This window comes from Pogona vitticeps, chromosome 1 (genome assembly GCF_051106095.1).
Source record: "Pogona vitticeps strain Pit_001003342236 chromosome 1, PviZW2.1, whole genome shotgun sequence".
NCBI lineage: Eukaryota > Metazoa > Chordata > Lepidosauria > Squamata > Agamidae > Pogona > Pogona vitticeps.
This window is the reverse complement of record NC_135783.1, coordinates 168,720,843-168,748,580: the sequence shown is the minus strand read 5'-3', so window position 1 is coordinate 168,748,580 and position 27,738 is coordinate 168,720,843. Positions and strand designations below refer to the sequence as shown.

General features: G+C 39.2%; 1 protein-coding gene across 10 annotated transcripts in view; it reads left to right on the top strand.

The window, feature by feature from the left end:
- KMO (kynurenine 3-monooxygenase) overlaps positions 1-27,738 on the top strand; it is a 57,955-nt gene that overhangs the window by 27,497 nt on the left and 2,720 nt on the right. For 6 of the 10 annotated variants that reach the window (XM_072995184.2, XM_072995230.2, XM_072995257.2 and 3 more), the window contains 11 exons: positions 926-1,015; positions 11,252-11,300; positions 12,118-12,205; positions 12,767-12,932; positions 13,616-13,687; positions 15,956-16,077; positions 21,838-21,985; positions 22,806-22,863; positions 25,962-26,044; positions 26,939-27,040; positions 27,165-27,224. In XM_072995184.2, coding sequence (XP_072851285.1) covers positions 926-1,015; positions 11,252-11,300; positions 12,118-12,205; positions 12,767-12,932; positions 13,616-13,687; positions 15,956-16,077; positions 21,838-21,985; positions 22,806-22,863; positions 25,962-26,044; positions 26,939-27,040; positions 27,165-27,224 — 1,038 coding nt within the window. The remainder of the gene's footprint in view (positions 1-925; positions 1,016-11,251; positions 11,301-12,117; positions 12,206-12,766; positions 12,933-13,615; positions 13,688-15,955; positions 16,078-21,837; positions 21,986-22,805; positions 22,864-25,961; positions 26,045-26,938; positions 27,041-27,164; positions 27,225-27,738) is intronic. The other 4 variants (XM_072995470.2, XM_072995510.2, XM_072995386.2 and 1 more) reach the window with 3 other exon arrangements.

Here is a 27,738-nt window from a genome sequence, read left to right as displayed (position 1 = left end):
CTGTCATTGTGCAAAACCGTTTTCCCAGGAGGCAGGATTGCTGAATGGAAGTGTAGCCTGTCTGTGAGGGCAAAAAGAGCTCTAGGCCCTTCACTTTTTTGCTGACAAATATGGTTGCTAATTTGGAAACTAATACTAACCTCTGAATTGTGCTCAGAAGTAGATAAGCACAGAGCAGTTGCAATCTGTGGTTTCAAAGAAAAGGGTGTGGGCCCAGGAAGTAATAAGTTATAAGTAACATAATTAGCTCTAACAAGTTAACTTCTTTATAATTTCAGCAAAACATTTACATTTCAAATATAACATAGCAGCATGAATGAGAAAAGTCCGTTTTAAAAGTTGCTTTTAAATTTACTTTTGAAGACATTTTAAAGGGCACTTCCAGAGGCCTTCTGGCAGGAGTGCTTTACACCAGTGGTCCCCAACCTTGGACCTCCAGATGTTCTTGGACTACACCTCCCAGAAGCCTTCACAACCACCTCTGCTGACCAGGATTTCTGGGAGTTGAAGTCCAAGAACATCTGGGGGGCCAAGGTTGGGGATCACTGCTTTACACCACTCTCTTATCAAGCCAAAAGATTAATGAAAATACAAAATGAAAATGAGTAATTAAAAATAATGGGGGGGGGGACCAGAAGCAATGCAACAAGTAACACAGTGTGGTACTACTTAAACTTAAATTGTAATGAGTGATGCTAGTGTATAGTTTTTAACACTACAATGTAGTACAATGAAAGATAACTTTCCAAGGTTTTCATATTCAGTAATGACATAATTTCCATTATGCTCTACAAATAATCAAGCAGGACACAATAGTTTATACTCCTTTGAAGCTCCAGGTTCTTGTTTGTCGACCCTATAGAAATCCTACTCTTGGATACTGTTCTTGAGATAAGCCTTTCCCCCCTCTCTTTTTGGATTTCAGATTGTGTCTAAAGGCATCCCCATGAGGGCAAGAAGGATTCATACACTCTCAGGCAAACAATATTCTATTCCCTATGGAACAAAAAGCCAGGTATAATCTTAAACAGTGCTTAATTTTTGGTCAATTTACTCTTTACTTTACTTTATTTTGACTTATACCCCACCCCTCTAGACAAAGTCTACTTTACTATTTTTGTGTTTAATATCCAACTCTTACTATAAACTAATTACGAGCCCATTATTATTATCATAAGCCTGGGTTACTCAGGAACAGGTACCGCACAGATTCATAAGGATGATGAGAGCACACACAATTCCCCAAAGACCTTTAGGCTCTTATTTCAGTGGAAACTGGATTAATCCAAATTTGATGAGACAAATTTTGCCTCTTCTGCAATAATGTTCTCAGATCAATACTTGTATTTTCCTCCATAAGAAACAAATGAAACAACCATCTTCTGATAAGCAGCAATAATAAAGGAACACTGGAGGTATACAAGAGAAAATTGGGCAACCATTTGTCAGATCTGCTTTGATCTGTATTTCTGCATTGAGCAGGGTGTCAGATTCAATGGCTTTATAGGCCCCTTCCAACTACTATGATTCTGTAATTCTATAATTCAGGAACACCACTGGCAAGGAGCTGAACTTCCTGCCTGCCCTGGTGATTCAAACAGTGAAAAGGAAATCTGTTCCACTGGGTGTATAGGTATTGTACACACTGGAATCTCTTCCTTCTTCCTATCGTAATGTGTCAGTATGTTGGGACAATGGAATGGAGTGCTGGGAATTAATTTGTGAAATCCAGGTGCAAAGGTGTCCATACAGTTAATGTCAAATGGCTTCCTAAAAATCATAATGTCGTGGTAACACTTGAAAATTCAGTTAATTATTAAATCAAGATGTTTTGAGCCTTGTGATTTTTTTTAGCATGGGGTAGCATGGCAAGCAATTTCAATTTAAAACAAAACAAAAATACAATACTAACAACAGCCTTCATCACAGATATCTCCTTTACATATGGGCTTCATTCTGTTTTTTACCTGGTTTTGGCACACCTATGATACACCACTAATTCATATATTTTCAGATTTTTAAAGATATTTCAGTGCCTTTCATAGCTTCAGGGAAATCCACTGTGCATTGAGAAATTTAGGAAGCTATTAAATTATTCATAGTAGTAAGGGCATATTAGTCCATATATGGCTAGTGCCAGATTGCTTTCACCTGATATCTCAGCACTATTGGGGCTGAAAGACTGAAGTGGGACCATCATATACAGGCTAAGTTGTAAATGGGACCCCAGAGATGCTGAGAAGGGGGTCGCCTATGGTGTAGTGTGTGTGTGGGGGGCAGAGGAGCAGTGCCGTAGATGGAAAATTATTATAGACACAAACATTCAAAAGTTTTAAAAAGGAGTAATAATAAATTTAAAATACCACATCTTCTCCCTCACCCAGAAAATCTCTCTATGTTCCAACATTCTACACAGTTTTTCAACATTACGGAGCAAAAACACATGGCCATGAAACATTTTACAGTATTTTTCTTGCTAATTAGAGCCATACTGTCCTCATGTAGTCCTTATCAGTAAGTTTTGTTGTTGTTTAGTCATTAAATTGTATCTGACTCTTCCTGACCCCATGGACCAGAGCACGCCAGGCCCTCCTGGAGTTGGGTCAGATTCATGTTGGTAGTTTTAATGAAACTGTTTGTTTGTTTGTTTGTTTGTTTGTTTGTTTGTATCCCGCCCATCTGGTCTATGCAACCACTCTGAGCTGATTGTGGCTCTGATCATCAGCTTCTCATAGCAAAATTCAAGTTTAAACTGAAGAGAGTAGGAAAAACCACTGGGCTAGTCAGGTATAATCTAAACCACTGATTCTTAACTTTGGGTTACTCAGGAGTTTGGAACTGCAACTCCCAGAAGCCTTCACCACCAGCTGTGCTGACTGGGGTTTCTGGGAGTTGCAGTTCAAAAGCATCTGAGTAATCACTGATCTAAACCACATCCCTTATGAATACACAGTGCAAGTGAAGAACAGATTTAAGGAACTATATTTGGTGAACAGAGTGCCTGAAGAGCTTTGGATAGAGGCTCGTAACATTGTACAGGAGGCAGCAACAAAAACCATCGCAAAGAAAAGGAAATGCAAGAAAGCAAAGTGGCTGTCCAACAAGGCCTTATAAATAGCAGAGAAGAGAAGGGAAACAAAATGCAAGGGAGATAAGGAAAGTTACGGAAAACTGAATGCAGACTTCCAAAGAATAGCAAGGAGAGACAAGAGGGCCTTCTTAAATGAACAATGCAAAGAAATAGAGGAAAAGAATAGAAAAGGAAAAACCAGATATCTGTTCAGGAAAATCGGAGATATTAAAGGAACATTTTGTGCAAAGATGAACATGATAAAGGACAAAAATGGTAGGGACCTCACAGAAGCAGAAGACATCAAGAAGAGGTGGCAAGAATACACAGAGGAATTATACCAGAAAGATTTGGATATCCCGGACAACCCAGATAACGTGGTTGCTGACCTAGAGCCAGACATCCTGGAGAGTGAAGTCAAGTGGGCCTTAGAAAGCTTGTCTAACAACAAGGCCAGTGGAGGTGATTGCATCCTAGTAGAACTATTTAAAATCTTAAAAGATGACACTGTTAAAGTGCTCCATTCAATATGCCAGCAAGTTTGGAAAACTCAACAGTGGCCAGAGGACTGGAAAAGATCAGTCTATATCCCAATCCAAAAGAAGGGCAGTGCCAAAGAACGCTCCAACTACCATACAATTGAACTCATTTCCCACGCTAGCAAAGTTATGCTAAAAATCCTACAAGGTAGGCTTCAGCAGTATGTGGACCGAGAACTGCCAGAAGTACAAGCTGGATTTCGAAGGGGCAGAGAAACTAGAGACCAAATTGCTAACATGCGCTGGATTATGGAGAAAGCCTTTGACTGTGTGGACCACAGCAAACTATGGCACGTCCTTAAAGAAATGGGCGTGCCTGACCACCTTATCCATCTCCTGAGAAACCTATATGTGGGACAGGAAGCAACAGTTAGAACTGGATATGGAAACACTAATTGGTTCAAAACTGGGAAAGTTTGGAAAACTCAACAGTGGCCAGAGGACTGGAAAAGATCAGTTTACATCCCAATCCCAAAGAAGGGAAGTGCCAAAGAATGCTCCAACTTACGGCACAATTGCACTCATTTCACACGCTAGTAAGGTTATGCTCAAAATCCTGCAAGGATTCAGCAGTATGTGGACCGAGAACTCCCAGAAGTACAAACTGGATTCCGAAGGGGCAGAGGAACTTGAGACCAAATTGCTAACATGCGCTGGATTATGGAGAAAGCCAGAGAGTTCCAGAAAAACATCTACTTCTGCTTCATTTATTATGCAAAAGCCCTTGACTGTGTGGACCACAGCAAACTATGGCACGTCCTTAAAGAAATGGGCGTGCTTGACCACCTTATCCATCTCCTGAGAAACCTATATGTGGGACAGGAAGCAACAGTTAGAACTGGATATGGAAACACTAATTGGTTCAAAATTGGGAAAGGTGTACGACAAGGCTGTATATTGTCCCCCTGCTTATTTAACTTATATGCAGAATACATCATGCGAAAGGCTGGACTGGAGGAATCCCAAACCGGAATTAAGATTGCCGGAAGAAATATCAAAAACCTCCGATATGCAGAGGAAACCACTCTGATGGCAGAAAGTGAGGAGGAATTAAGGAACCTTGTAATGAGGGTGGAAGAGGAGAGTGCCAAAAAATGGTCTGAAACTCAACATAAAAAAAACTAAGATCATGGCCACTGGTCCCATTACCTCCTGGCAAATAGAAGGGGAAGATATGGAGGCCGTGACAGATTTCACTTTCTTGGGCTCCGTGATCACTGCAGATGGAGACAGCAGCCACAAAATTAAAAGACGCGTGCTTCTAGGGAGGAAAGCGATGACAAACCTAGACAGCATCTTAAAAAGCAGAGACATCACCTTGCCAACAAAAGTCCGCATAGTCAAAGCTATGGTTTCTCCAGTAGTGATGTATGGAAGTGAGAGCTGGACCATAAAGAAGGCTGACTGCTGAATAATATATGCCTTTGAATTGTGGTGCTGGAGGAAACTCTGGAGAGTCCTGGAATGCAAGGAGAACAAACCTATCCATTCTAAAGGAAATCAAGCCTGAGTGCTGACTGGAAGGACAGATCCTGAAGCTGAGGCTCCTGTACTTTGGCCATCTCATGAGAAGAGAAGACTCCCTGGAAAAGACCCTGATATTGGGAAAGTGTGAAGGCAGGAGGAGAAGGGGACGACAGAGGATGAGATGGTTGGACAGTGTCATCAAAGTGACCAACATGAATTTGACCCAACTCCGGGAGGCAGTGGAAGACAGGAGGGCCTGGCGTGCTCTGGCCTATGGGGTCACGAAGAGTCAGACACGACTAAACAACTAAACAACAACAGATAATCTCACTCCTCTTACTGGTGCAGCAGAGCACGGAGTGAAAACATTATGCTTTTCCCAGTGTGTGTGTGTGTATGTGTGCGCGCGTCCGCACACTGATAGAAATTCAATCATTCAGTGAATTTTGTTGTTCTAGTATATCAGCAGTTTAGGGTTTTTTGTTATTGTTGTTGCTGTGCTAATTGTTTTGCTGATATAGTAGTCATTTCTTATGGTAATTTCTTAGTGGTGAAAGGTAAAAATGGAGCAAGGTATAGAAGTGAATAAATGTTTTTTAAATTACTATTTGCATAATAGTACATGTCTACATATGCCAATCAGCGATGATGCCAAACAAAAAAGAATCAGGTGCACAAGGCAGAAGGAGGAGGAAGATAGAGCAGGAGAAACGGGCTAAGCCAGCTGGAAGCTCTAGCACTCAACCCTTGTTATGAAAAAAAGACATGTATTATTCATGTTCTGTGCTAATGTAGTTGAGAGGTTGGGCCACAAGAGATGTTAAAAGAAGAATCCTGGAAGTCTAAGTCAGAGTTAGAGTTAGAGGGAGTCAGAGTCAGAGAGAGTTTGGTTAGTAAGAGAGAGAAGGAACAGATACAGAGTGATAAGACTGGTTAAGAAAATAGGTAGAGAAGGCAGCAATGATATTGCAAGAGAAAAGTACGTACTGAGAGAACTGTTAATGATTTGCTTGTGTACAATGATTATCTGAAGAACTTCCGTTATTATTAAATCTGATTCATGTCAATAAATAAGTTCAGTTTGTATTCACAAGACAAGTGTCCTGACAAACGTCATTTATATTGTGGATTACTGGTGGTAGCAAGAAGAAAATGCGATGTGAGCCTTTGTGAGGGCAAAACATGCAGGTGCCACAAAGGTGAACGCCACAAAAGCCTTGACAGGTTTCTTGATGACCACCTGGCAGATATTCTTTGCTTTGTATTCCTGCATTGAGCAGGGGGTTGGACTTGATGGTCTTGTAGGCCCCTTCCAACTTCACTTTTCTATGATTCTATGTTATTGTGAACACTGTTGAAAGTATACCAGGCTTACCACCAACAACACGGGAACTTCATGACCCTGATCCAGTGTCTGTGGACATTTCTGCTCTTGCTTTAGAAGCCTGAGGATGTTTCTACTTCTATTCAGCCAAATATTCTGCCAGAAAGTGTTCACATAAAAGTTTTCGCTGATATTGTCTATTGGCTTAAAACTGTGGATGAAACTTTGAAAACTGAACTTGTCAAGAAAGGGACAGTGCAACTGTAGAATAAGAATGCATTGTCTCCAAAAGACAGTAATGGCAAGTCATTGTACAAGGATTGGTTCTAAATTAATTTGGGCAATGGTGAAATTATGTTAAGGATGTGGTTGGTGTTTTCTCCTGTAAACTGTACTGCATATTGCTTTCTTTGCATGCTTTTTCTGAAGACTGAAGGGAAAAGTTATTTGGGAAAGCCAAATGGATTTAATGCATAGAAAATCTAAACCACAGATTACTGGAGCATGAGAACAGTTCATATAATCTCAGTTCATTTACAGTGTGGAAAGAATTTGAAATGTGGCTACAGAAACAAGAGACTATTGATGCTGCTGCCCAGCTTGTATTATAGAGGTCATCTGAGAAATGGAAGCAATCTTAGCCAGGATACTTGATTGTGTGCTGTACCTAGCCAGGCAAACCTTACCCTTATGTGGTCATTCAGAAGATATAAGCACAGATGGTAACTGTGGGAATTTCCTAGAAACTTTCAAATTACTTGCCGAATATGACCCAGCTGCAAACCAACATTTTCATAAAGTTCAGCAGACAGATAAATACATTGTGTTTTATTTTTCTCTGCAGAGCCAGAATGACTTCATCACCTGGCTTGGTGATCACATTAGAACAGCCATCATCCAAAAAATTACAAAGCATTTTGCTATTATGTTCAATAGCACTCCAGAATTATTTCTTATACTGATCAAATGTCCCAAGTGATTTGACTATGCACATTGAAGATACAGATATCAGTGTGGTAGGGTCTTTTATTTACTTATTCAGTTTCATGGGAAATCAGCAGGTGCCATTACAAAACAGATTTGTGACAAGTTGCAAGCAGATGGCCTTAAGCTGGAGTGCTGCTATGGCCAAGGATATGACAATGGTGCAAAATATTAGTGGTGTACTGAAGTGTATTTTGGATCTAAATCCCAAAGCAGTGTTTGTGCCATGTGACAATCACTCAGTCATGCTGGTATGCATGCAGTTAGTGTTGGGACACAGTCTGTGACTTTCTTTGGCACTGTGGAAAAGATGTACACATTCTTCTAAAGCTCCACCTATAGGTGGGATGTTCTTAAGGGACATGTACCAATTCACATAAAGCGATTGTGTGACACGGAATGGAGTTCAAAGCATGAAACTGTATGCGCACTTGCTGAGCACACTGAAGAAATAATAGAAGCTTTAGAAGTGTTGAGAGAAGGGCCTGAAGAAACCTCTGAAACCAAGGATGATGCAGGAAGTCTGTTAGTTTGCATCAGGGCCTGTCCTTTTTTCTCATTCTTGCATTTTTGGAGCCCAGTGCTAACCAAAGTGAATGATGCTCAGATCTACCTGCAGCAAGAGACCGGCTTGACGCCGCGATGAGACAGCAGCAGGAGGATGGAGCTCTGTCCCCTGGGCTGAATTCTGACCTGTTTGGGACACCCCAGGGTGTCGAAACCACCCCTAAGAGGTGGTGAACTGGGGGGAAGCCTGTTGATCATGGGGGGGGGGACGGTGGTCATCCCCGTTTGATCCAGGAAACTCCCCAATCAGCCAACAGGCAGAAACAAGCAGCTAGGAAGCTTGCTTGCAAAGTAGATCCTCTGAAATTGCCCCGGGAGCTGGAAGTGTTTGTGTTTGACTAGCTGGCGTAAGCCTGTGGGAATTAGGCCATCAGGCCACGGATACAACCATTGTATTGTACCTTGGTACTTTGGGAGTTTAAATTTTGGTTCAGTCTATTTAGCCAAAGCAGACTCTTTGAACTGACTCTGGAGACTTAGAATATCTGTTTGGCTGGCATCAAATTGCCAGGGATCAATTAGGCCACAAATACAATCCTCAAACTGGACTGTGAGACTTGGGGGTTTCAAATCTTGGCTTAAGCTCTTTGGCAGCTGGAACAGAATGGCAGAACAAGGACAATCTTGGGATGAAACAAAATCTACCCTTCAAACAATACTAGAAATAGTGAGATCCCACTACCAAGAGGCAAAATTATTCAATGAAGAATTATAGTCACCAAGAGACAGGGAATAACGAAAAAGGAAATGAGAGTGTGCTGGATGATGTACGCCAATCAAAAGAGGAGCTGGAAGAAATTAATGGGGAAAACCTAAGAGAAACAACTTCAGTCTTGGATCCGAGGAGAGTATTAAGGGAAGACAAGGGGAGAAAAGCAGCAAAATTAATTTTAAAAAGCCCGGAAGATCTATTGAAAATAGACCAAATGCATAAAGATCTAGTGGAGGTAAATCAGATGCACAAAATGGTTTCAGAGGGCATGAAAGATGGCAGAATGCTTAGAGAGACAGAAACAAAAAGTGAAAAAAGAGAAATAAGAGAGGGAATTACTTAGAATGATGAAAAAGGGAAAAATAGGAAGGGGGCCCTTAATGTTGAAAAGCATGTATATATCTAACTTCGGGAATTGTAAAGGAGCATATCCTATATATTAAAAAGGAGAATTAAATTGAAATAAGGGAGCTCTGACAAGGGTAAAGATGTAATATGGTGGGTTTTCTTTTTAGGTAAATTAAACTAGATATAAGGATGGGGCATGGATCTGGAACTACTTTTATTAAATATGTATGTTTGTTTTATTTACATCCCGCCTATCTGGTCTTGCGACCACTCTAGGCGGCAAGAATATTCTCAAGATCTTACTAGAAAATCTTGAGAATATTGTACACTATGAAAGTAATATTATGATAGTAGCCAATATTATATACTAAAATACGTACATGAATGGTTTGAATGTTTGAAAGATGTCTGGAATTTGGGGGGACAACTGGGAAGACACTGAGATGTAAAAAGCAAATAATGGTAAGCAAATCATGTGACACAATGTTTGACAAGCACAAATCAAATGTAGATAGAGTGAAAAACTAATAAAATGTATTTTAAAAAAAGATCTACCCGCAGCAAGAAGGACTTGGGCTTGACCAATGTGTGCAAAAGTTGAAAGCATTGGCTCTATTTTGCCAGGAAAAAAGAGACTGCCTAGTGTCAAAAGTAACTGAGAAAGCTTACAGATGTGTATAACATACAACATTTCTACAGAAAGAAGAGTTGGAAGATGCCTGGTAAGCAGAGTTGTGATGCTGGCTTCACGTTAGTACAAGAAACACAGAGAGAACAATTGAAAGCAATTGAACAGCTTAAGGCAGAAATTGCAAAATTACAAATACACATGAATATGCTTCACTAGTGATTTGCTTTCCTGCAGATCCAGACATTGTTGGAGATGGAAAAAGATGATTTTATCAGTGAGCAAATTCAGCACACATATGCTAAGTATACAGAGTTGAATGCTGCAGCTATGATCACTGAAATTAATTACATTTGGCGCCAAATTGTCTTGTATCGCAATGAGTCAATCCCAATGAGCAGATTGCTAACTGGACAGCTTCAGATATGCTTCTGTGGGTGTACAGGTGAAAGCTGCAAGAGAGTTTGACTACCTTTGTTGTGACATTCAGAATCTCTTTAACTATCACTGTTTCAGCCACCAGTTGTGAAAGAGGTTTCTCAAAACTTAAATTAATCAAAACATATCAGAGATCTACAATGAGCCATGAAAGTCTGAGTAACCTAGCAATATTGTCAATTGAAAGAGATTTCAATGTAGATTCCAATACTGTTATTGAAAAAATTGCACAAATTAAAAACAGGTGATTTTAAATAAATTTGAATGCATGTTACTTTAATTACGTCAGTATTTTCTTAAAATGCAATACATGTGCTTGGGGGTAAGGGTTCAATACTGGACTGGTGGAAGGGACTCAGGAAGTGGTAATGGTCCACAAGTTAGGGGCACAATACTTGCCTTACCCTGGGTGCTGGCAACCCATGCTACACCACTGGGGATCATATTTGGCTACTTTATTGAAGTGTTAATTCTATGATTTATATTTTCAATATACTTATACACTACCCAGAGAACTTTGGTAACTGGGCAACCTGTAGTGAAATAAATAAATATAATTATGTAAGCAGATGCTACCTGGCTCAAATGCTTTCTTCCATTCTTTTTGTCTAATATCTTTCAAAGCTCCTTGTTCCTTTCTACAACTGCCATGCAGCAAGAAACAGATCTCTGTGGATTTGATTTGGATTGAGAGCAGACGTAATGAACAAGTTAATTCCTCATCCCCCAAAGTTCTAAATTTGCTCCAGAAAATTGGGGCCCCAAGACTACAATCCTGCTTTGTAGTAGTTCACTTCCTGTTTTTGGCTGTAGCTACTTTGTTCTTCTCATTAGGGGCAAACAAGGGCTGCCTGGTTTGTTTTGTTTTTGCTGTTGTCTGGAGGAAAGCTGTCAACCATCTCAGGGACATTGTTACAACTGATGTTACTAGCTGTTTTGTTCTCACCCTATGCATGGCCTAGTTTTGGTATGGATTTGGCTTGTGGTGGTGGCGGCAGCAGGGATAAGGACATCTACATCAGCTAGAGTGGGGAAAATAAAAGACCAATTCAAAGACTGGGATGCCTCACCATTTAGAGAAAGAGGTTTTCTAGGCCTCATTGAGGCCCTTCATATATGTTTAAGTACATACAAAAATATTCTACACCTTATAGTATATTCTTCCCCTGTGCAGTATATTCTCTCTGTGGACAGAGCAAATTTAAACAAGGAGCTTCTGACTGGTAAGTGTTACCTCTTCTATGATTTAGTATTTAGGCCATTGTTATCTTTGATCAGATAGAGATGAAATATGAGGAAGATCAATAACAGCACTATTTACTGTTTACACTGGGTGAGAAGACAGAAACATACACTTCTAATTCTGTTGGAAATAATTTGAACTCATATTCTTCGTCCTAACAAGAAAAGCCTTAGAATAGACCAAATTTACATTCAAGCCATTTTCATCACAATTTTAACATTTGCTGCAGTGTGATTACATCTAATGTGATTAAATGCCAGAAGAACATTCCATATATACTACAAAACAACAGGTAATGTGTGCTAAATGCTCCATGTTCCGATCATGCTGGAATACAGTTTAATTTTGACCTTCAAGTGTAACATGAAATAAACATGCAAAGTTATTGAGAATGAGAGAATATCACACTTGCAGAAAATAAGAAGGGTGGTGCATATAATCTGTGCATTCCACAGCCCCGAAACATCAGGACATTTAGGTCAGCATATTTTCATGGGACGTGGAACAGGCTAAATTATTTACACTAAAGAATGGGAATGATAGTAGTTGGTTTAGGTGAACAAATTTACAAGGTTGATAGAATGTGTTGCACTTTAGAAATTTATTGCACACAATGTACAACAGAAGCAGTTTCTCAGATCTCAGTCATTGGGGAAAAATTAATTTGATAAAGTAGCTCACTCAACCCAACTACTACATTCTCTATTCTTTAGTGTAAATAATTTAGCTTGTTCCAAGTCTCACTTTTGCCCAAGTATTTGTGTTTAATACTCCTACCATTTCCCCCCTTTCTACAGCTGCTGAGAAATGCCCCAACACTAAATTATACTTTGAACACAAACTGCTTCACTGCAATGTCAAATCAGGGTTACTGACCTTTTCAAGGTAAGCTATTGCTGTAGCCCTCCTGGGCACTCTAATTATTAACCTGAAACTAAACGATAGATTGGGTCTCATTCCTCCCGAGTTGGGGTGTGTGAATGATTCCTGGCATAATTGCTTTTTGAACAGACTATGGCAATTGAAGCGATTAACTGTACAATATGGAAGCTCAAACTAATGACACAGACAACATTTAGTTTCCCCTAAAACTTCCTTTAAAATTGCTGTTTCAACAGCCAATAGTTGTTTTTGGAATGTTAGGCCATAACTGGTTAGGCATAATTGGTTTACACTGGTTCAGTGTAGCCTCATATATCCTGTGCAGATTTTGTATATTAACGGATTGTAAGACATAGTCCAAACTTAACAATATAAGAGCAAATAACCCCTTAAATCTTCAGATACAGTGCTACAAAAGGAGGCCTGAAAAAACAGTGGTCAAGTTCAAGTACTGATAAAAATGTTGTAATATGAGATAACTATATAAAATAAGTGTTGTTGTGCTAGGACACAATATGTCTGAATCTATGTGTGCATTGCTCCTCTTTGTTTTTGCTGTTGTAGAGCAGACCAGATCTCAAAAGAGGTTGCTTGTGACCTTATTGTGGGTTGTGATGGAGCGTTTTCTACAGTTAGGAAGCAGTTTATGAGACAAACACGTTTCAATTACAGCCAGATGTATATTCCTCATGGATACAAAGAACTGAGAATTCCCCCAAAGAATGGAGATGTAAGTAGGGTTACCTCACAATAAATTTCTTTGTGGGCCTAAGGCTGAGCATGTCCAGGTTTAGAACTTGTGGATTACCAAACACTGACACACCTCTGGAAAGAAAAGAACACAACTTTATTGGTGCAAGCAGCAGCTTTTCTGGCCCAGCATTGCAGGTGAATCCAGTGCCTCTAGATGCCTTCACTACCCATAATCTTCAGAGGTGACAGGTCCTGCCTGCCACCCCAACAACACGCAGATCCATCCCATGCTCCAAGCCGCTAAGAAAACAGAACAAAACTAAATAACATTGCGCCAAAAGAAATATACAAGAGTACCGCATTACACGCCATCTGTACTTTATTCCCAACAAAAAACCCTCAATAAACAAATTTTATTCAATAAACAGGGCAAGGTGGGTGGGGAAGGCTGGCAAGCTGCAGACTGACCAGGGAAGCTGAGATGCTCCAGCTTTATGATGGAGGGGCGGAGTGGAGTGAAAACAGCAAGCAGTGCGGCCAGTGCCATTTTCTCCTGGACTTCTTTCCTGGGCAGCTCCACTGGCCACAAATTGGGTGTCCCAGTAAGTTGGGGACGCCACTCGCCATGTGTGTAGTCAATTGTTACATACTGTAGGCCAATTGTTATACATAGGTCAGTTGTTACATAGTGAGTTTTCTGCTACTTTTTTGGTCTTTCAGTTTGCAATGGAGCCAAATTATCTTCACATCTGGCCCAGGAACACATTCATGATGATTGCTCTTCCGAATCTGGTATGAGAAGTAATCCATCTTCATAACTGCCTTTTTCTGCAACATGTAGGCAGAAATGTTGTGTAGTTGCACAAATGGAGTAACATTTGTAAGTCAATTGCCATATTGACAAATCTCCATAGACATTACCTGTTGCATACTGAGTTGTGTGGTTTGGCATGCTGAGATTTCTTAACTTATTACACTTTGCCTCTTAAAGTTACATGATTTGCACAACAGGATTTCAGCCATAATTCGAATGCTGGAGATGGTTTCAAAAAGAATGAGAACAAAATTTAAAAAAATCAGAGTAGCTAATAAAAGTCATGTGAAAATGCAACATATTGAAACCTACTATAACTAGGTGCAGTTTTTACAAACCTGTCTGTCAATAGATTTCAACAATAGGTGATCATCCACATTCTACCTTTTCCCGGATTGAGTGCTGTCTTTATTTATTTTGGATGAGTTCTGGTTCCAATTAACCCCATATTTCAACAGTGTACATCTAAACACAAATACAGGTCAAATCAAATTCAAATCAGTCTTTAATGTAAAAGATGATACACATATACTGGATGACCATTCAGAAAGATTACATGATTGTCCAGCAGCACCAGAGCTGCTGCTCCCTAAAAACTAGCATCTGAGAAAAAATTGTGATGCCTTCAATTATCTTGCCACTCTGAAAATCCTTCATTTCCATTATAGATATGAGTGGCTACTTAAAGAAGCAATGACTGAGATTTAATTTCTTAGATAAATGTTGTCATCCTTATTCTAGGTATCACCAAATAGAGAAATCTGCATCCCAGCATAATTAACATTGCATATAACATATCATGTTCCAGCATTTGTAGTTTTCCCCTTATTTACAGCTATAGCCAGTTTCTTTAAACTGTTTTCCTTGAGTGAATCTGCACTGCCTGGGATAGATGAATAAAAGTTGTCTAATCTTTTGTAAGACCCTTGTGGTTATTTTTAACTCTTTTTTTCTTCCTTTCACATTTTCTATGTGCAGAAAAACTTTATATTTTATAGAGCTACTATCATTTTATGTTATGTGCCATTAGGTCGAAACTGACATGGCAATCCTAATGAGACTTTCAAAGTAAGTGAGACACTTAAGGAGTGGTTTTAGCAGTTCCACCTCCCAGTGAGTTTCCATGGCAAATCAGAGATTTGAACCCAGGTCTCCAGAGACCTAGTCTATAATTCTATCCACTACACTATACTGTCTGAAATCCTGTGACATAAGGACACCTACCAATAAATAATAATGTCACCAGCAGGGGATATTTTTAAATAATTAAACACTTCTCTCTTCTCTCCCACAGCTTTTCCAACTTTCAAATAATTTGTTTAGCTGTGGGGAAGCCATGGGAGTCAAGAGATGGAAGGAAAAAGCATTTTAATTACCAAAGGTTATTGCTGCTAGAAGATGTTACGATAGGGAGTGATTTTTGGTAATTAAAAATTTATTTATTTCTGTCCCGTATCTCCCATGGCTTCCATATGATGGTAGGAATTATATGGAAGTCAGATGAGCCACAGGAGAGAAACAGGAAGTCTTTAATAACTGAAAATTATCCCCTAGTGCTCTGGTCCATGGGGGCATGAAGAGTCAGACACGACTAAACGACTAAACAACAACAATCCCTTACCAGTGATATCCTCACCTTTTCAAAGCTGTGAGTTACACAACAGATATTGGCTCCTTAATATCATTAATAATCAGTATTCAATATTCTTTTAGTATATTGGTATATCTCCTGAATTCCCCATCGGCTTCAAGAATATGGTACAACAATTCATGGAAGCTAGCCATATGTCTATGCAAATGCTAGCCGAGAGTGCCTTGCTCCCATAGTGAAGCCAGGATTCTGAAGCTGAAAAAACATCCACCTAGCACTTTTATTGGGAAGCTGATGATATGACTGACATGGCCGTGTGCCCTGATGCCATACGCCTTGCAGGGGGTATGGAGGGGATATGCTCTTTCATCCTAGCACTGGTACAGAACCTAAAATGCAACTGATACATCTGTACGATTTTTTTAAAAACCTGAGTGTTAATATTACATAATACACATGTTGAAAAGTGCATTATTTAATTTTTTAAATATATATTTATATGTGTCATCATAGACCTTTAAAAAAGTTTTCCCCCTAAATATGTTCATTCAGTACATTTGAATCAATGTACTGAATTTCTCTTTAGCTTTTCTTTTAGGAAACGTATGCTCATGAAGATGGTGGTACTGCTTATTCCAATGTTTTTAATCCATAGGATAAGTCATTCACATGCACTCTCTTCATGCCTTTTGAGGATTTTGATAAGCTTACAGTGGGAGATCAAGTACTGGATTTCTTCAAAATGTATTTTCCAGACTCGGTTCCTCTAATAGGAGTGTAAGTCTTATTTTAGCAGTTATCTTCTCTGAATGAATCCATGGGTCCAAAAATTAATGGAGCATTGTGGAAGGTGGCACCAAAAGACCCTGAATTGTTTACATTAACATTAATCTGGGACATGAAAGAGCATTTATTTATAAGAGCATTAATTAAAAAACCCATGATTGCACAGTTTATCTTTATAGCAACACCCATCTATGTGAGCTAACAGAGAAAACATACATTAAAACAAATAAGAAATTGGGGAACAAAAAACTTCAGCAAGAAAAAGTAAAATGGAAAAGAAGGAGGTGTACAGGCCAGGCAAGAACAGATGTCACTAACACAGCCCTTCTCTATCTCTCTTGCACACACAGCAATGAACAGGGCAAGATACCCAGCCAGATGGCTGATTAGAGGAAAGCAAGCAAAATGCTGCAGTTCAGACTGAAAAATCTGTGTGACTGAAAAAGAAATACAGACCTAAACAGAAAACTATGCAAGAACATGTGAAGGATTTTAAAAACCCCACTTACAGCATTTTCACCAAAAGAAAGAAAGAAAGTGGGGGGCATTGGGTTTTTATACACAACATAAATACTGTTTATGAATTTATAGTGATCTAATACAGAGGCTCCCAGCCTTGGGTAACCCAGGTGTTCCTGGACTGCAATTCCCAAAAGCCTTCAGCACCAGCTCTGCTGGCCAGAGTTTATGGGAGCTGCAGTCCAAGAACACTTGAGTTACCCAAGGTTGGGAACCACAGGTCTAATAGAACAGTTTACATCATTTAGTATAATGATCAGCATTAAAGATACTAATTAAAGATTTCGTTTCGTTTCGTTTAGTCGGGTCCGACTCTACGAGACCCCATGGACCAGAGCACGGCAGGCCCTCCTATCTTCCATTGCCTCCCGGAGTTGGGTCAGATTCATGTTGGTCACTTTGATGACACTGTCCAACCATCTCATCCTCTGTTGTCCCCTTCTCCTCTTGCCTTCACACTTTCCCAACATTAAGGTCTTTTCCAGGGAGTCCTCTCTTCTCATGAGATGGCCAAAGTATTGGAGCCTCAGCTTCAGGATCTGTCCTTCCAGTGAGCACTCAGGGTTGATTTCTTTTAGAATTGATAGGTTGGTTCTCCTTGCAGTCCAGGGGACTCTCAAGAACCTCCTCCAGCACCACAATTCAAAGGCATCAATTTTTCGGCAATCAGCTTTCTTTATGGTCCAGCTCTCACTTCCATACATCACTACAGGAAAAACCATAGCGATTCGGACTTTTGTTGGCAAGGTGATATCTCTGCTTTTTAAGATGCTGTCAAGGTTTGTCATCGCTTTCCTCCCAAGAAGCAGGCGTCTTTTAATTTCGTGGCTGCTGTCTCCATCTACAGTGATCATGGAGCCCAAGAAAATAAAATCTGTCACTTCCTCCATATCTTCCTCTTCTATTTGCCAGGACATGATGGGGCCAGTGGCCATGATCTTAGTTTTTCTGATGTTGAGTTTAAGACCGTTTTTTGCACTCTCCTCTTTCACCCTCATTACAAGGTTCTTTAGTTCCTCCTCACTTTCTGCCATCAGAGTGGTATCATCTGCATATCGGAGGTTGTTGATATTTCTTCTGGCAATCTTAATTCCGGCTTGGGATTCCTCCAGTCCAGCATACCGCATGATGTATTCTGCATATAAATTAAATAAGCCGGGAGACAATATACAGCCTTGTCGTACTCCTTTCCCAATTTTGAACCAATCAGTTGTTCCATATCCAATTCTAACTATTGCTTCCTGTCCCACATATAGGTTTCTCAGGAGATGGATAAGGTGGTCAGGCACGCCCATTTCTTTAAGGACGTGCCATACTTTGCAATGGTCCACACAGTCAAAGGCTTTTGCTTAATCAATGAAGCAGAAGTAGATGTTTTTCTGGAACTCTCTGGCTTTCTCCATAATCCAGCGCATGTTAGCAATTTGGTCTCAAGTTCCTCTGCCCCTTCGGAATCCTGCTTGTACTTCTGGGAGTTCTCGGTCCACATACTGCTGAATCCTTGTAGGATTTTGAGCATAACCTTGCTAGCGTGTGAAATGAGTGCAATTGTGCCGTAAGTTGGAGCATTCTTTGGCACTTCCCTTCTTTGGGATTGGGATGTAAACTGATCTTTTCCAGTCCTCTGGCCATTGTTGAGTTTTCCAAACTTGCTGGCATATTGAATATAGCACCTTAACAGCATCATCTTTTAAGATTTTAAATAGTTCAGCTGGAATGCCATCACCTCCGCTGGCCTTGTTGTTAGCCAGGCTTTCTAAGGCCCACTTGACTTCCCTCTCCAGGATGTCTGGCTCTAGGTCAGCAACTACATTGTCTGGGTTGTCCGGGATATCCAAATATTTCTGATGTAATTCCTCTGTGTATTCTTGCCACCTCTTCTTGATATATTCTGCTTCTGTGAGGTCCCTACCATTTTTGTCCTTTATCATGTCCATCCTTGCACCAAAGGTTCCTCTGATATCTCCAATTTTCCTGAACAGATCTCTGGTTTTTCCTTTTCTGTTATTTTCCTCTATTTCTTTGCATTGTTCATTTAAGAAGGCTCTCTTGTCTCTCCTTGCTATTCTTTGGAAGTCTGCATTCACTTTTCTGTAACTTTCCCTATCTCCCCTGCATTTTGTTTCCCTTCTCCTCTCTGCTATTTGTAAGGCTTCCTTGGACAGCCACTTTGCTTTCTTGCATTTCCTTTTCTTTGGGATGGTTTTTGTTGCTGCCTCCTGTACAATGTTACGAGCCTCTATCCAAAGTTCTTCAGGCACTCTGTCCACCAAATCGAGTGCCTTTAATCTGTTCTTCACTTCCACTGTGTATTCATAAGGGATTTGATTTAGATTATACCTGACTAGCCCAGTGGTTTTTCCTACTCTCTTCAGTTTAAGATTGAATTTTGCTATGAGAAGCTGATGATCAGAGCCACAATCAGCTCCAGGTCTTGTTTTTGCTGACTGTATAGAGCTTCTCCATTTGTGGGTGCAGAGAATATAATCAATCTGATTTCGATATTGCCCATCTGGTGATTTCCATGTGTAGAGTCGCCTCTTGTGTTGTTGGAAAAGAGTGTTTGTGATGACCAGCTTGTTCTCTTGACAAAACTCTATTAGCCTTTGCCCTGCTTCATTTTGAACTCCAAGGCCAAACTTCCCTGTTGTTCCTTTTATCTCTTGACTCCCTACTTTGGCATTCCAGTCCCCTAGAATGAGAAGAACATCTTTCTTTGGTGTCAGTTCTAGAAGGTGTTGTAAATCTTCATAAAATTGTTCAATTTCAGTCTCCTCAGCAATGGAGGTTGGTGCATAAACTTGGATTATTGTGATGTTGAAAGGTCTGCCTTGGATTCGTATTGATGATGTCAATTAAAGATTTAGGGGTTAGTATCTTTAGGCTGAGAAACAAGACAAGGATCCTTCTTATTTCCAGTTGTATTTGCCTTGATAATGAAATTATTAGCAAATGTAATTAGAGAATGGTTGTTGTGGGTTTTTCGGGCTTCTTGGCCGTGTTCTGAAGGTGGTTTTTCCTAATGTTTCGCCAGTCTCTGTGGCCGGCATCTTCAGAGGACAGCAAACTGTTCGCTGTCCTCTGAAGATGCCGGCCACAGAGACTGGCGAAACATTAGGAAAAACCACCTTCAGAACACGGCCAAGAAGCCCGAAAAACCCACAACAACCATTAGATCCCGCCCGTGAAAGCCTTCACCAATACGTAATTAGAGAAGATAAGAAAATAAAGGGAATAGAGAATAAAGAAAAAAATTTAAATTAATTTATTTGCAGATGATACATTATTAACAATTGAAGACCCATTAAAAGTTATAGAAAATATTAAAGTGTTTTTAAAAACATTTGAGGAAGTAATAGGGTTAAAGGTAAGTGGGAGTAAATCAGAGTTTATACTAGCAAATTATTATAATTAAGAGAGAAAGAAAACTAAAAATAAATTTGAGGGTAAATTAAAAAATAGTACAGTGGTGCCTCGCACAACAAGTGCCTCACACAACGATGAATTCACACAACGATGCCTTTTTCTGTTAAATTTGCTGCCTCACACAGCGATGTTTCCTATGGGGGATGTTCACACAACGATCTCCCTTTTCGCTCCTGTAAAAGTGTCTTACAATGTTTGGACACTGTTTTAAATGATTGCAATGGTTAGCCCACCTCCTGAAACCTATGCAAACTGATTTTGGTGTTGTTCTGACACTTCGTTAATTTATGATGATTTTTTGAATTTTCTCCATTGGAAACCATTGGATGGTCTGCCTAATGGTTTCCAATGGAAAAAACAAAAATTAAAAGAACTGCAGAATATGATTAACATGTTTTGTAATGGAAATAAAAGAATAAGAATAAACAAAAAATTATTGTGTATAGAGATATATAGCAAATCAGTTGAGGCACATTCCAGAGATTATTGCAAATAGTAAAGAGACAATATGGAGAGATTAGGAGTTTTATAAATACAAAGAGAGTACGGAGAATATTTTTTAAAGGAACATATAAATGATATTGTGAAAAAAATATAGATAATCCATCTTTAAGTTGAAAGAACTAAAGTTGAAAAAACTACAGTGAAATAATGAGTCAATTGAGTCAAGTGGTAGAATTAAGAAATTTTCCAGAAAACCTGGGCTAGACAAGGCCGCGGAGACAAATCTACCACCCACCCACCCGCATGCACTCTCCCCCCTCAATCTGAAGAAATTATTTTCAAAAGGGAGAAGGTGGAAGGTAATAAATATAGAAAAAGGATGGTAAGTGTAATATATGTTATAGTGGTGGGATACAAAATAACAACTCTTAAAGAGGTATGGCAAGAAGATATAAACAAAGAAATAAGTGGAGATGAATGGAATAAGATGTGGAACAAAAGAATAATGAAAAATATGTTTGTAAGGGTTAGGGAAAATTGTTACAAAGTAGTATGGAGATACCATTTAACTTCAATTAAACTGAATATAATGAATAAGTACCATGTAAGATGTTGGAGATGTAAGAAAGAAAAAGAACATATTTACTTATGTGGTGGACATGTGAAATGATGCAGAAAGAATGGGCAATGATTTTTAAAGGGATATAGGAAATTATGTGTATAGATATACAAAGGTGTCCAATGACAGTTTTGTTAAATATGTTTGGAAATAATCAGTTAGAATGGGACGGGGGAGGAATTAATTATTATTATGTTAACAGCTTCAAGATTGATATTTGCAAGGAACTGGAAAAATAATAATTATCGTATTTTTCCGTGTATAAAATGACACTTTTCCTAAAATATTTAGAGGAAAAATTGAGGGTAATTTTATACATGGAAGGAGGCACGTGCGCTCGGGTGCCTCTTGCTGCCGCTGCTGCCCAATTGCCTCTTCCAGAGTTCAGGGCTTGTCCCCTCCAGAGGCCGAGGCAGCAGGAGGAGGAGGAGGTGGAAGTGAATATTCTCAGGGGCCTGTTGCTGCTGTGTCCCCTGCTCCCCCGCTCCCCCGCTCACCACCTCCAGTAGGACTTATGGGCTCAGCTCACATCGCGGCCTTGTCCCCTCCAGTGCTGGAGGCAGCAGGAGGCGGAGGCAAGTTGTTCTTTATCAAGAGTGGCAGTGTTGCGAAAGTCACCTCTCCTCCCACTCCACCTCTGCTTGTGGCTTGTAGGGATCAGATGAAGAAATGCTGTAAAATCTCTCACTGTTTGTCATAGAGTTGCCTAGCATTTTATCAATGATATGCTGTTTCAATTTTAGGCAGGAACTGATGCAAGAATACTTTTTGTTGCCAGCCCAGGCCATGGTATCCATCAAATGCTCATCATATCACATTGATTCTCACTGTGTGCTGATGGGAGATGCTGCCCATGCTGTCGTGCCATTCTTTGGTCAAGGCATGAATGCTGTGAGTTGGAGTGTCCACTCTGTAACTTCTAATCTTTTGCATATCTCTATAATGCTATATTTTGGAAATATGCATGTTCAGTATTACTTCATGAAATTATCAGCTTTTGGTACTGAAACACTCAACCGGCAACCTTAAGATGTCTCTGTTACTCAGTCAGATGGATCTGACAACATGATAGGAGGGGCTCCTATCTCCTGTGCAGCCGTCACTGATAAAGGATCTAGGGATTCCTGCTCTGTGGCTCCTGTCTCTGCTCAAACATTTATTTATTTATTTATTTATTTATTTATTTATTTATTTATTTGTTTGTTTGTTTGTTTGTTTGTTTGTTTGTTTGTTTATTTATTTATTTATTTATTTATTTATTTATTTATTTATTTATTTATTTATTTATTTATTTATTTATTTATTTATTTAACTTATATGCTGCCCACACTACCCAAAGGTCTCTGGGTGGTTTACAGCAATTAAAATACAATTTTAAAAAACAGTTAAAATACAATTACAATATATACTCTAAAAATTGCCACCAGGACCCACAGTTGATATTATTTCAATTAGAAGCCTTCTGGAACAGGAAGGTTTTGACCTGGCACCAAAATGTCATCAACATTGGCGCCAGACAAATCTCGATTGGGATGGTGTTCCTTCGCTCTACAAGGAGAGAGGCTTTGGGGAAGGTTTCATGGAGAGCACCATCTACTAGAGTCTGCTCCTAGGCAGGCTGCATCAGACAAACAGTAGTTCCCTTCCCATGTTCCTTGCTCTAAGAATTGAATAACCCAAATTAATTGTTTTCCTCTGGCTGTTTCTTCAGGGATTTGAAGACTGTTTGGTTTTTGATGAATTAATGGATCAGTTCCGAAATGATTTCTGTGAGTATCTAACTATCAGGAAAAATAGCACTCTTATATGTATGTGTTTGTACACACACACACACACACACACACACACACACACACACACACACACACACACACACACACACACACACACACACACACACACACACACACACACACACTCTCTCTCTCTCTCTCTCTCTCTCTCTCTCTCTCTCTCTCTCTCTCTCTCTCTCTCTCTCTCTCTCTCTCTCTCCTCTGCCGTGCTTTCTTTGCAGCATGTGAAGGCTGCAGTAGGATCATGCTCCTTTCTGCAGACCACTCTGCACAAAAGTTTTCCTATGTGTTGACTGAATGTGTGGATAACTACAATTTGTCATGGTTGTTCCAAAATAATTTGGCTGATACTAAATTCTGCTAATAATCCATGCAGTGCAAAGTTTTCCAGTGTAACTCTTGTCCACATTTGGATAAGATTCCCAAAAATTCTTCCTGATATTACTGTGATCCACAACAACAATGCCTGCAGTTGGAAGTTTACAGAAAGCATCACATAAAATTGGGATATTCTGGTCTCATAACTTTTAAAGTTTCAAACATAAGATTTCATCCCTGTTTTGGTGCAATAATATGTCTTTCTCTATATAGTAAGTTTCCTTTACTAGCAGCCATACTGTTTAATGGGAAAGGTTACGCAAATGTGTTTTAAGCTAGATATGCAATAAAAACTCACGTTGTGTGAAAGAAAGTTTCATGGCAATCAAAAGTGTAAGTGTGACATTTAATGCTGCAAATTGACCCAATAAAACATATATTTCAGCGTTCATATCTTGCTTTCAATTGTATTCATTGTGTTTTAAAAGGCCTCAGAATTGTGTAACTTCCTCCTGCAAGAAGTTTGGTTGGCATCCTCTTTACAGGGTCTTAGGAAAGTAGCAAACACTTTTTTATTCCTTCATGTCTTTCATCTACATTAAACTAGCTCTTGTGAATTTTACATTTTTGTCATATTATATGCATTCTATAGAACTATTTTGATTACTTAATTGATAGTGATATATTGTACTTGTTTTGGACATGTTTGTGTTCTTTATATGGCAACCATCAGTTAGAGAAGGGAAGGACCATAAAGTTCAAAGGGTAAGGTACAAATTTTCTAAAACAAAATAACCGTTAAGTTAGAATTTCTAGCAAGTAGGTTTCTCTTCAGTTAAAGATCTTCCTTCTTTCCTTGTCTGCCAAACATATGATGCATGAAAAGGGAGCCAGACAAGAAAAAAAGAAGTGCTTGTTATATAATTACATATGATTACATATTTTACCATGTGGTTATGCTTTTTAGTGTGCATTCTGTCTCAAAATGTAGAAGATGGCTCATACACTGTCTCCACTATCACCTCCATACACCACAGCTATTTTTTGGTCTGTACTGATAAATTTGGGGGTAAGGGGAAAGCAGAACAAGCATGAGGTGATGGCCAACTTAGCATACTTACTCCACATATGGAAAAAAAAGAAACTGTATTCAGTGGAGGTTGTGATAAAATCTCAGTATAACTACCTCACATACTGGACAGAATCCTATTGGATAAATATTCTTTAGGAATGTCAAGAACGGGCATGGCTAACTGATTGCAAGCAGGCTTGTGACCAGGCATGCAATCAACATGTGACTGACATTTTGTTGATTGTTAAGTTGTTCTTTCATTTTTGTTTCATCTTCTTTGTGGCAAGATGTTGTATCTCGCCCCCTCATGTGTACTATTCTTTAGTCTAGATGGGCGGGGTATAAATTTAATAACACAAACAAATAAATAAATTTGTTTAATACAAAAGGAAGCAGCTCTTTTGGATATTTTAATTTTGTGTTTCCTGGCACAAGTAGTTCAAAATAATACTCTAAGAAAGGAGGGGCAAGGCAGGCAACAATCTTAAAACAAAAAAACTACCCTCCAAGAAAAACTAACAGGAAAAGCACAAACAGAGTTTCTGAATTAAATTTTAAACTTTGAATTTTGAATTCTCTGTAGATATTCCCTTATGTTACCAGGGTGTTATCCTGTAACTGTGCTAAATGTATTATTATGGTTTTATACTGCAATAAAGTTATTCAACGGGAAAGAAAGAAAACAGCAACAACAAAAACAACTCCTAAACACCCCCCAAAAATGAAGCAAGGAAATAAATGTGAAAAATACAATCAAAGCTACCACACACCAACAATACTAGGTAAAGATTCCCCTTGACATTTAGTCCAGTCGTGTCTGACTCTAGGGGGTGGTGCTCATGCCTGTCTCCAAGCCATAGAGGCAGCGTTTGTCCGTAAACAGTTTCCATGGTCACATGGCCAGTGCCACATTGTTATCTTCCCACCGTGGTGGTACCTATTTATCTATTCGCATTTACATGCTTTCGAACTGCTAGGCTGGCAGGAGCTGCGACAAGCGACGGGCGCTCACTCCGTCGCATGGATTCAATCTTACAACTTCTGACCTTGCAGCACAGAGGCTTCTGCTACTAGAATATGGGGAAATTTCTCTTTCTCCTACCACTGAACGCATTTTCCTCTAAGTCCAGCATCCAAGCATGGCAGCACAAGATGGAACTAGCACACAGATTCTCACACAAATGACTGGAGCAAAGCTCTCCCTCTGTTGGGTTTAAACAGACATTGTGCAATTGGATCAAAAGTTTCCAAGGTAATTTGACAGACAAAGGGTGAAAGAAAGGTTAATCAAAAAAAGGAAACACAAAAGAACATACATTTTGGGTCATGTCTTTCTTTTAAGCAAACAATTACTGAACAAACCACTTCTGTTTAAGATGCTCTCTTTTTTAAAAATCAAAAGAAGAACCCTTTTTGTGTATTTTTTCATTTGTATTGAAATGAAAGTCTCATCTATTTGTTGAAGCATCTGTAATTACTCTTGTGTCTGAGTAAATATGCAATAGGATTGTGGACATTATATTTTTAGGCATACTTATGAGATATTTTAATATAACCTTAAACATGTGAAACATGCAAACAATACATGTTAGAATGCATGATTGGCTACTGCTTCTTTCTAAGTGTGTGCTGTATGGCAAACTAAATTTTACCACTGTATGAAATGACATTGCTTTTTCTCCAGCAATCTGCCTTCCAGAATTCTCGAGACTGAGAGTACCTGATGACCATGCCATTTCAGACCTATCCATGTACAATTATACAGAGGTAAGTATAACACAGAGTAAATGGCAACTAACTATAGGTTTGCAACTTGGAGGTGCTTTTTGATTCAGCACTTTTGCTGGAACAACAAATATTCACTTTGGCCAGACATGCTTTCTTCCAGCTCTGGTGGATTGCTCACTTCTTCTCCTATCTGGACAGCAAATCCATGACAACATTGTTTTTTGCACTGGTAATCTCAAAAGTCAATTACTGCAATGCTCTCTACATGGGGCTGCCCTTGAAGATGGTACAGAAACTCCATCAGGTCCAGGATGATATCCAGGGCAGTAAATGCAATCATATCTCCCCAATCCTGCACTCTTCCATTGCATCCTTGTAAGTGTCCATGCCAGATTCAAGGATTTAGTTTTGACATATAAAGCCTTGAATGGTTTAGGACCTCGTTACCTGTCAGAGTGTTTCTCCCAAATAATAACTAAATATTCCTCCCAGGCCTCAATTCTTACAGTGTCCACTCCAAGAGAGATCAAAAGAATGTTAATTAGAAATTGGGCATTCTCAGTAGTGACCACACCATTGTGGAACACTGTCCCACTACAGATGCATCAAGACCCCTCCCTTTGTATTTTTAGAAAATTTATTAAAGAAGAATTTTACAAAAAAGCCTTTAGAAACATAGTACCTATGAGGGAGTAATAGCAAAACTATATTTGGATGTCGCCAGATAATTTGTCTTTTTTTCCTTTTTCATACTGTTACTAATTTTATATTGCTGCTTATTTAACAATTCTATTGTTTTTATGTTCTTCTCTTTTGTTCACTGCCCAGAGAAGTAGGTTGCCACTAAGTGGGGCAGTATATAAATACAAGACACAAACAAACAGTGTAGTGAGATATATGGGCAAATATAAATGCCTTTTTTGCTGGTTTCAGATGCGGGAGCATGTGAATTCAAAATGGTTCATTTTCCAAAGGAATGTGTTCAACTTTCTTCACACCCTCATGCCTTCCACCATTATCCCTTTGTACACTATGGTAAGAAATATAACATTTAAGAAATGTTTAAACCATGTCCTCAACACTGGGCACGTTTTTTAATTCACAGTTGTCTTGTTTTAATTGTTGTGGTCTACCTGAGTGATTCTGTAATCTGATTTAGGTCACATTCTCAAGAATCCGGTACCATGAAGCTGTGCAAAGATGGAAATGGCAGAATAAGGTCAGTGGTGTTTAGAAGAATCTGCCTGGAGTAGATTTATGGTGCATCTTACTTTCTGAATTTTTTTCTTTCAAGAAAGACTAAAGCTTGATAAGACGCCTAACGAACGTTGAGGATGAAAATTGTGTGTGTGGTGTGGGGTGTGTGTGTGTGTGTGTGTGTGTGTGAGTGAGTGAGTGAGTGAAACACATGCAAAAATGATACAAGTCTTAGTGTGCCACAATCCTGTACTAGCTGACAAGACTTGCTTATAGATGGCTCAGATTCCATATTGGTAGAATATCCTGCTAAAAATGGAACAGGTACTTTCCTCATCCTTCAGTCAGTTATATAGTTCTGTAACACCACTCTTCAGTGGCACTTCTCTCTCTTTTTGGCATTTCAGTTTAAAAGGTTATATCAGCTCTGTTTAAATGGCATATACTGAAAGAGCATCACTAGGGCAGGGTTTATGATCACATGGAGCTTTGTTAGTAAATTTTGCTGAAAGCAATTAGAATTCCTTTTCAGACCT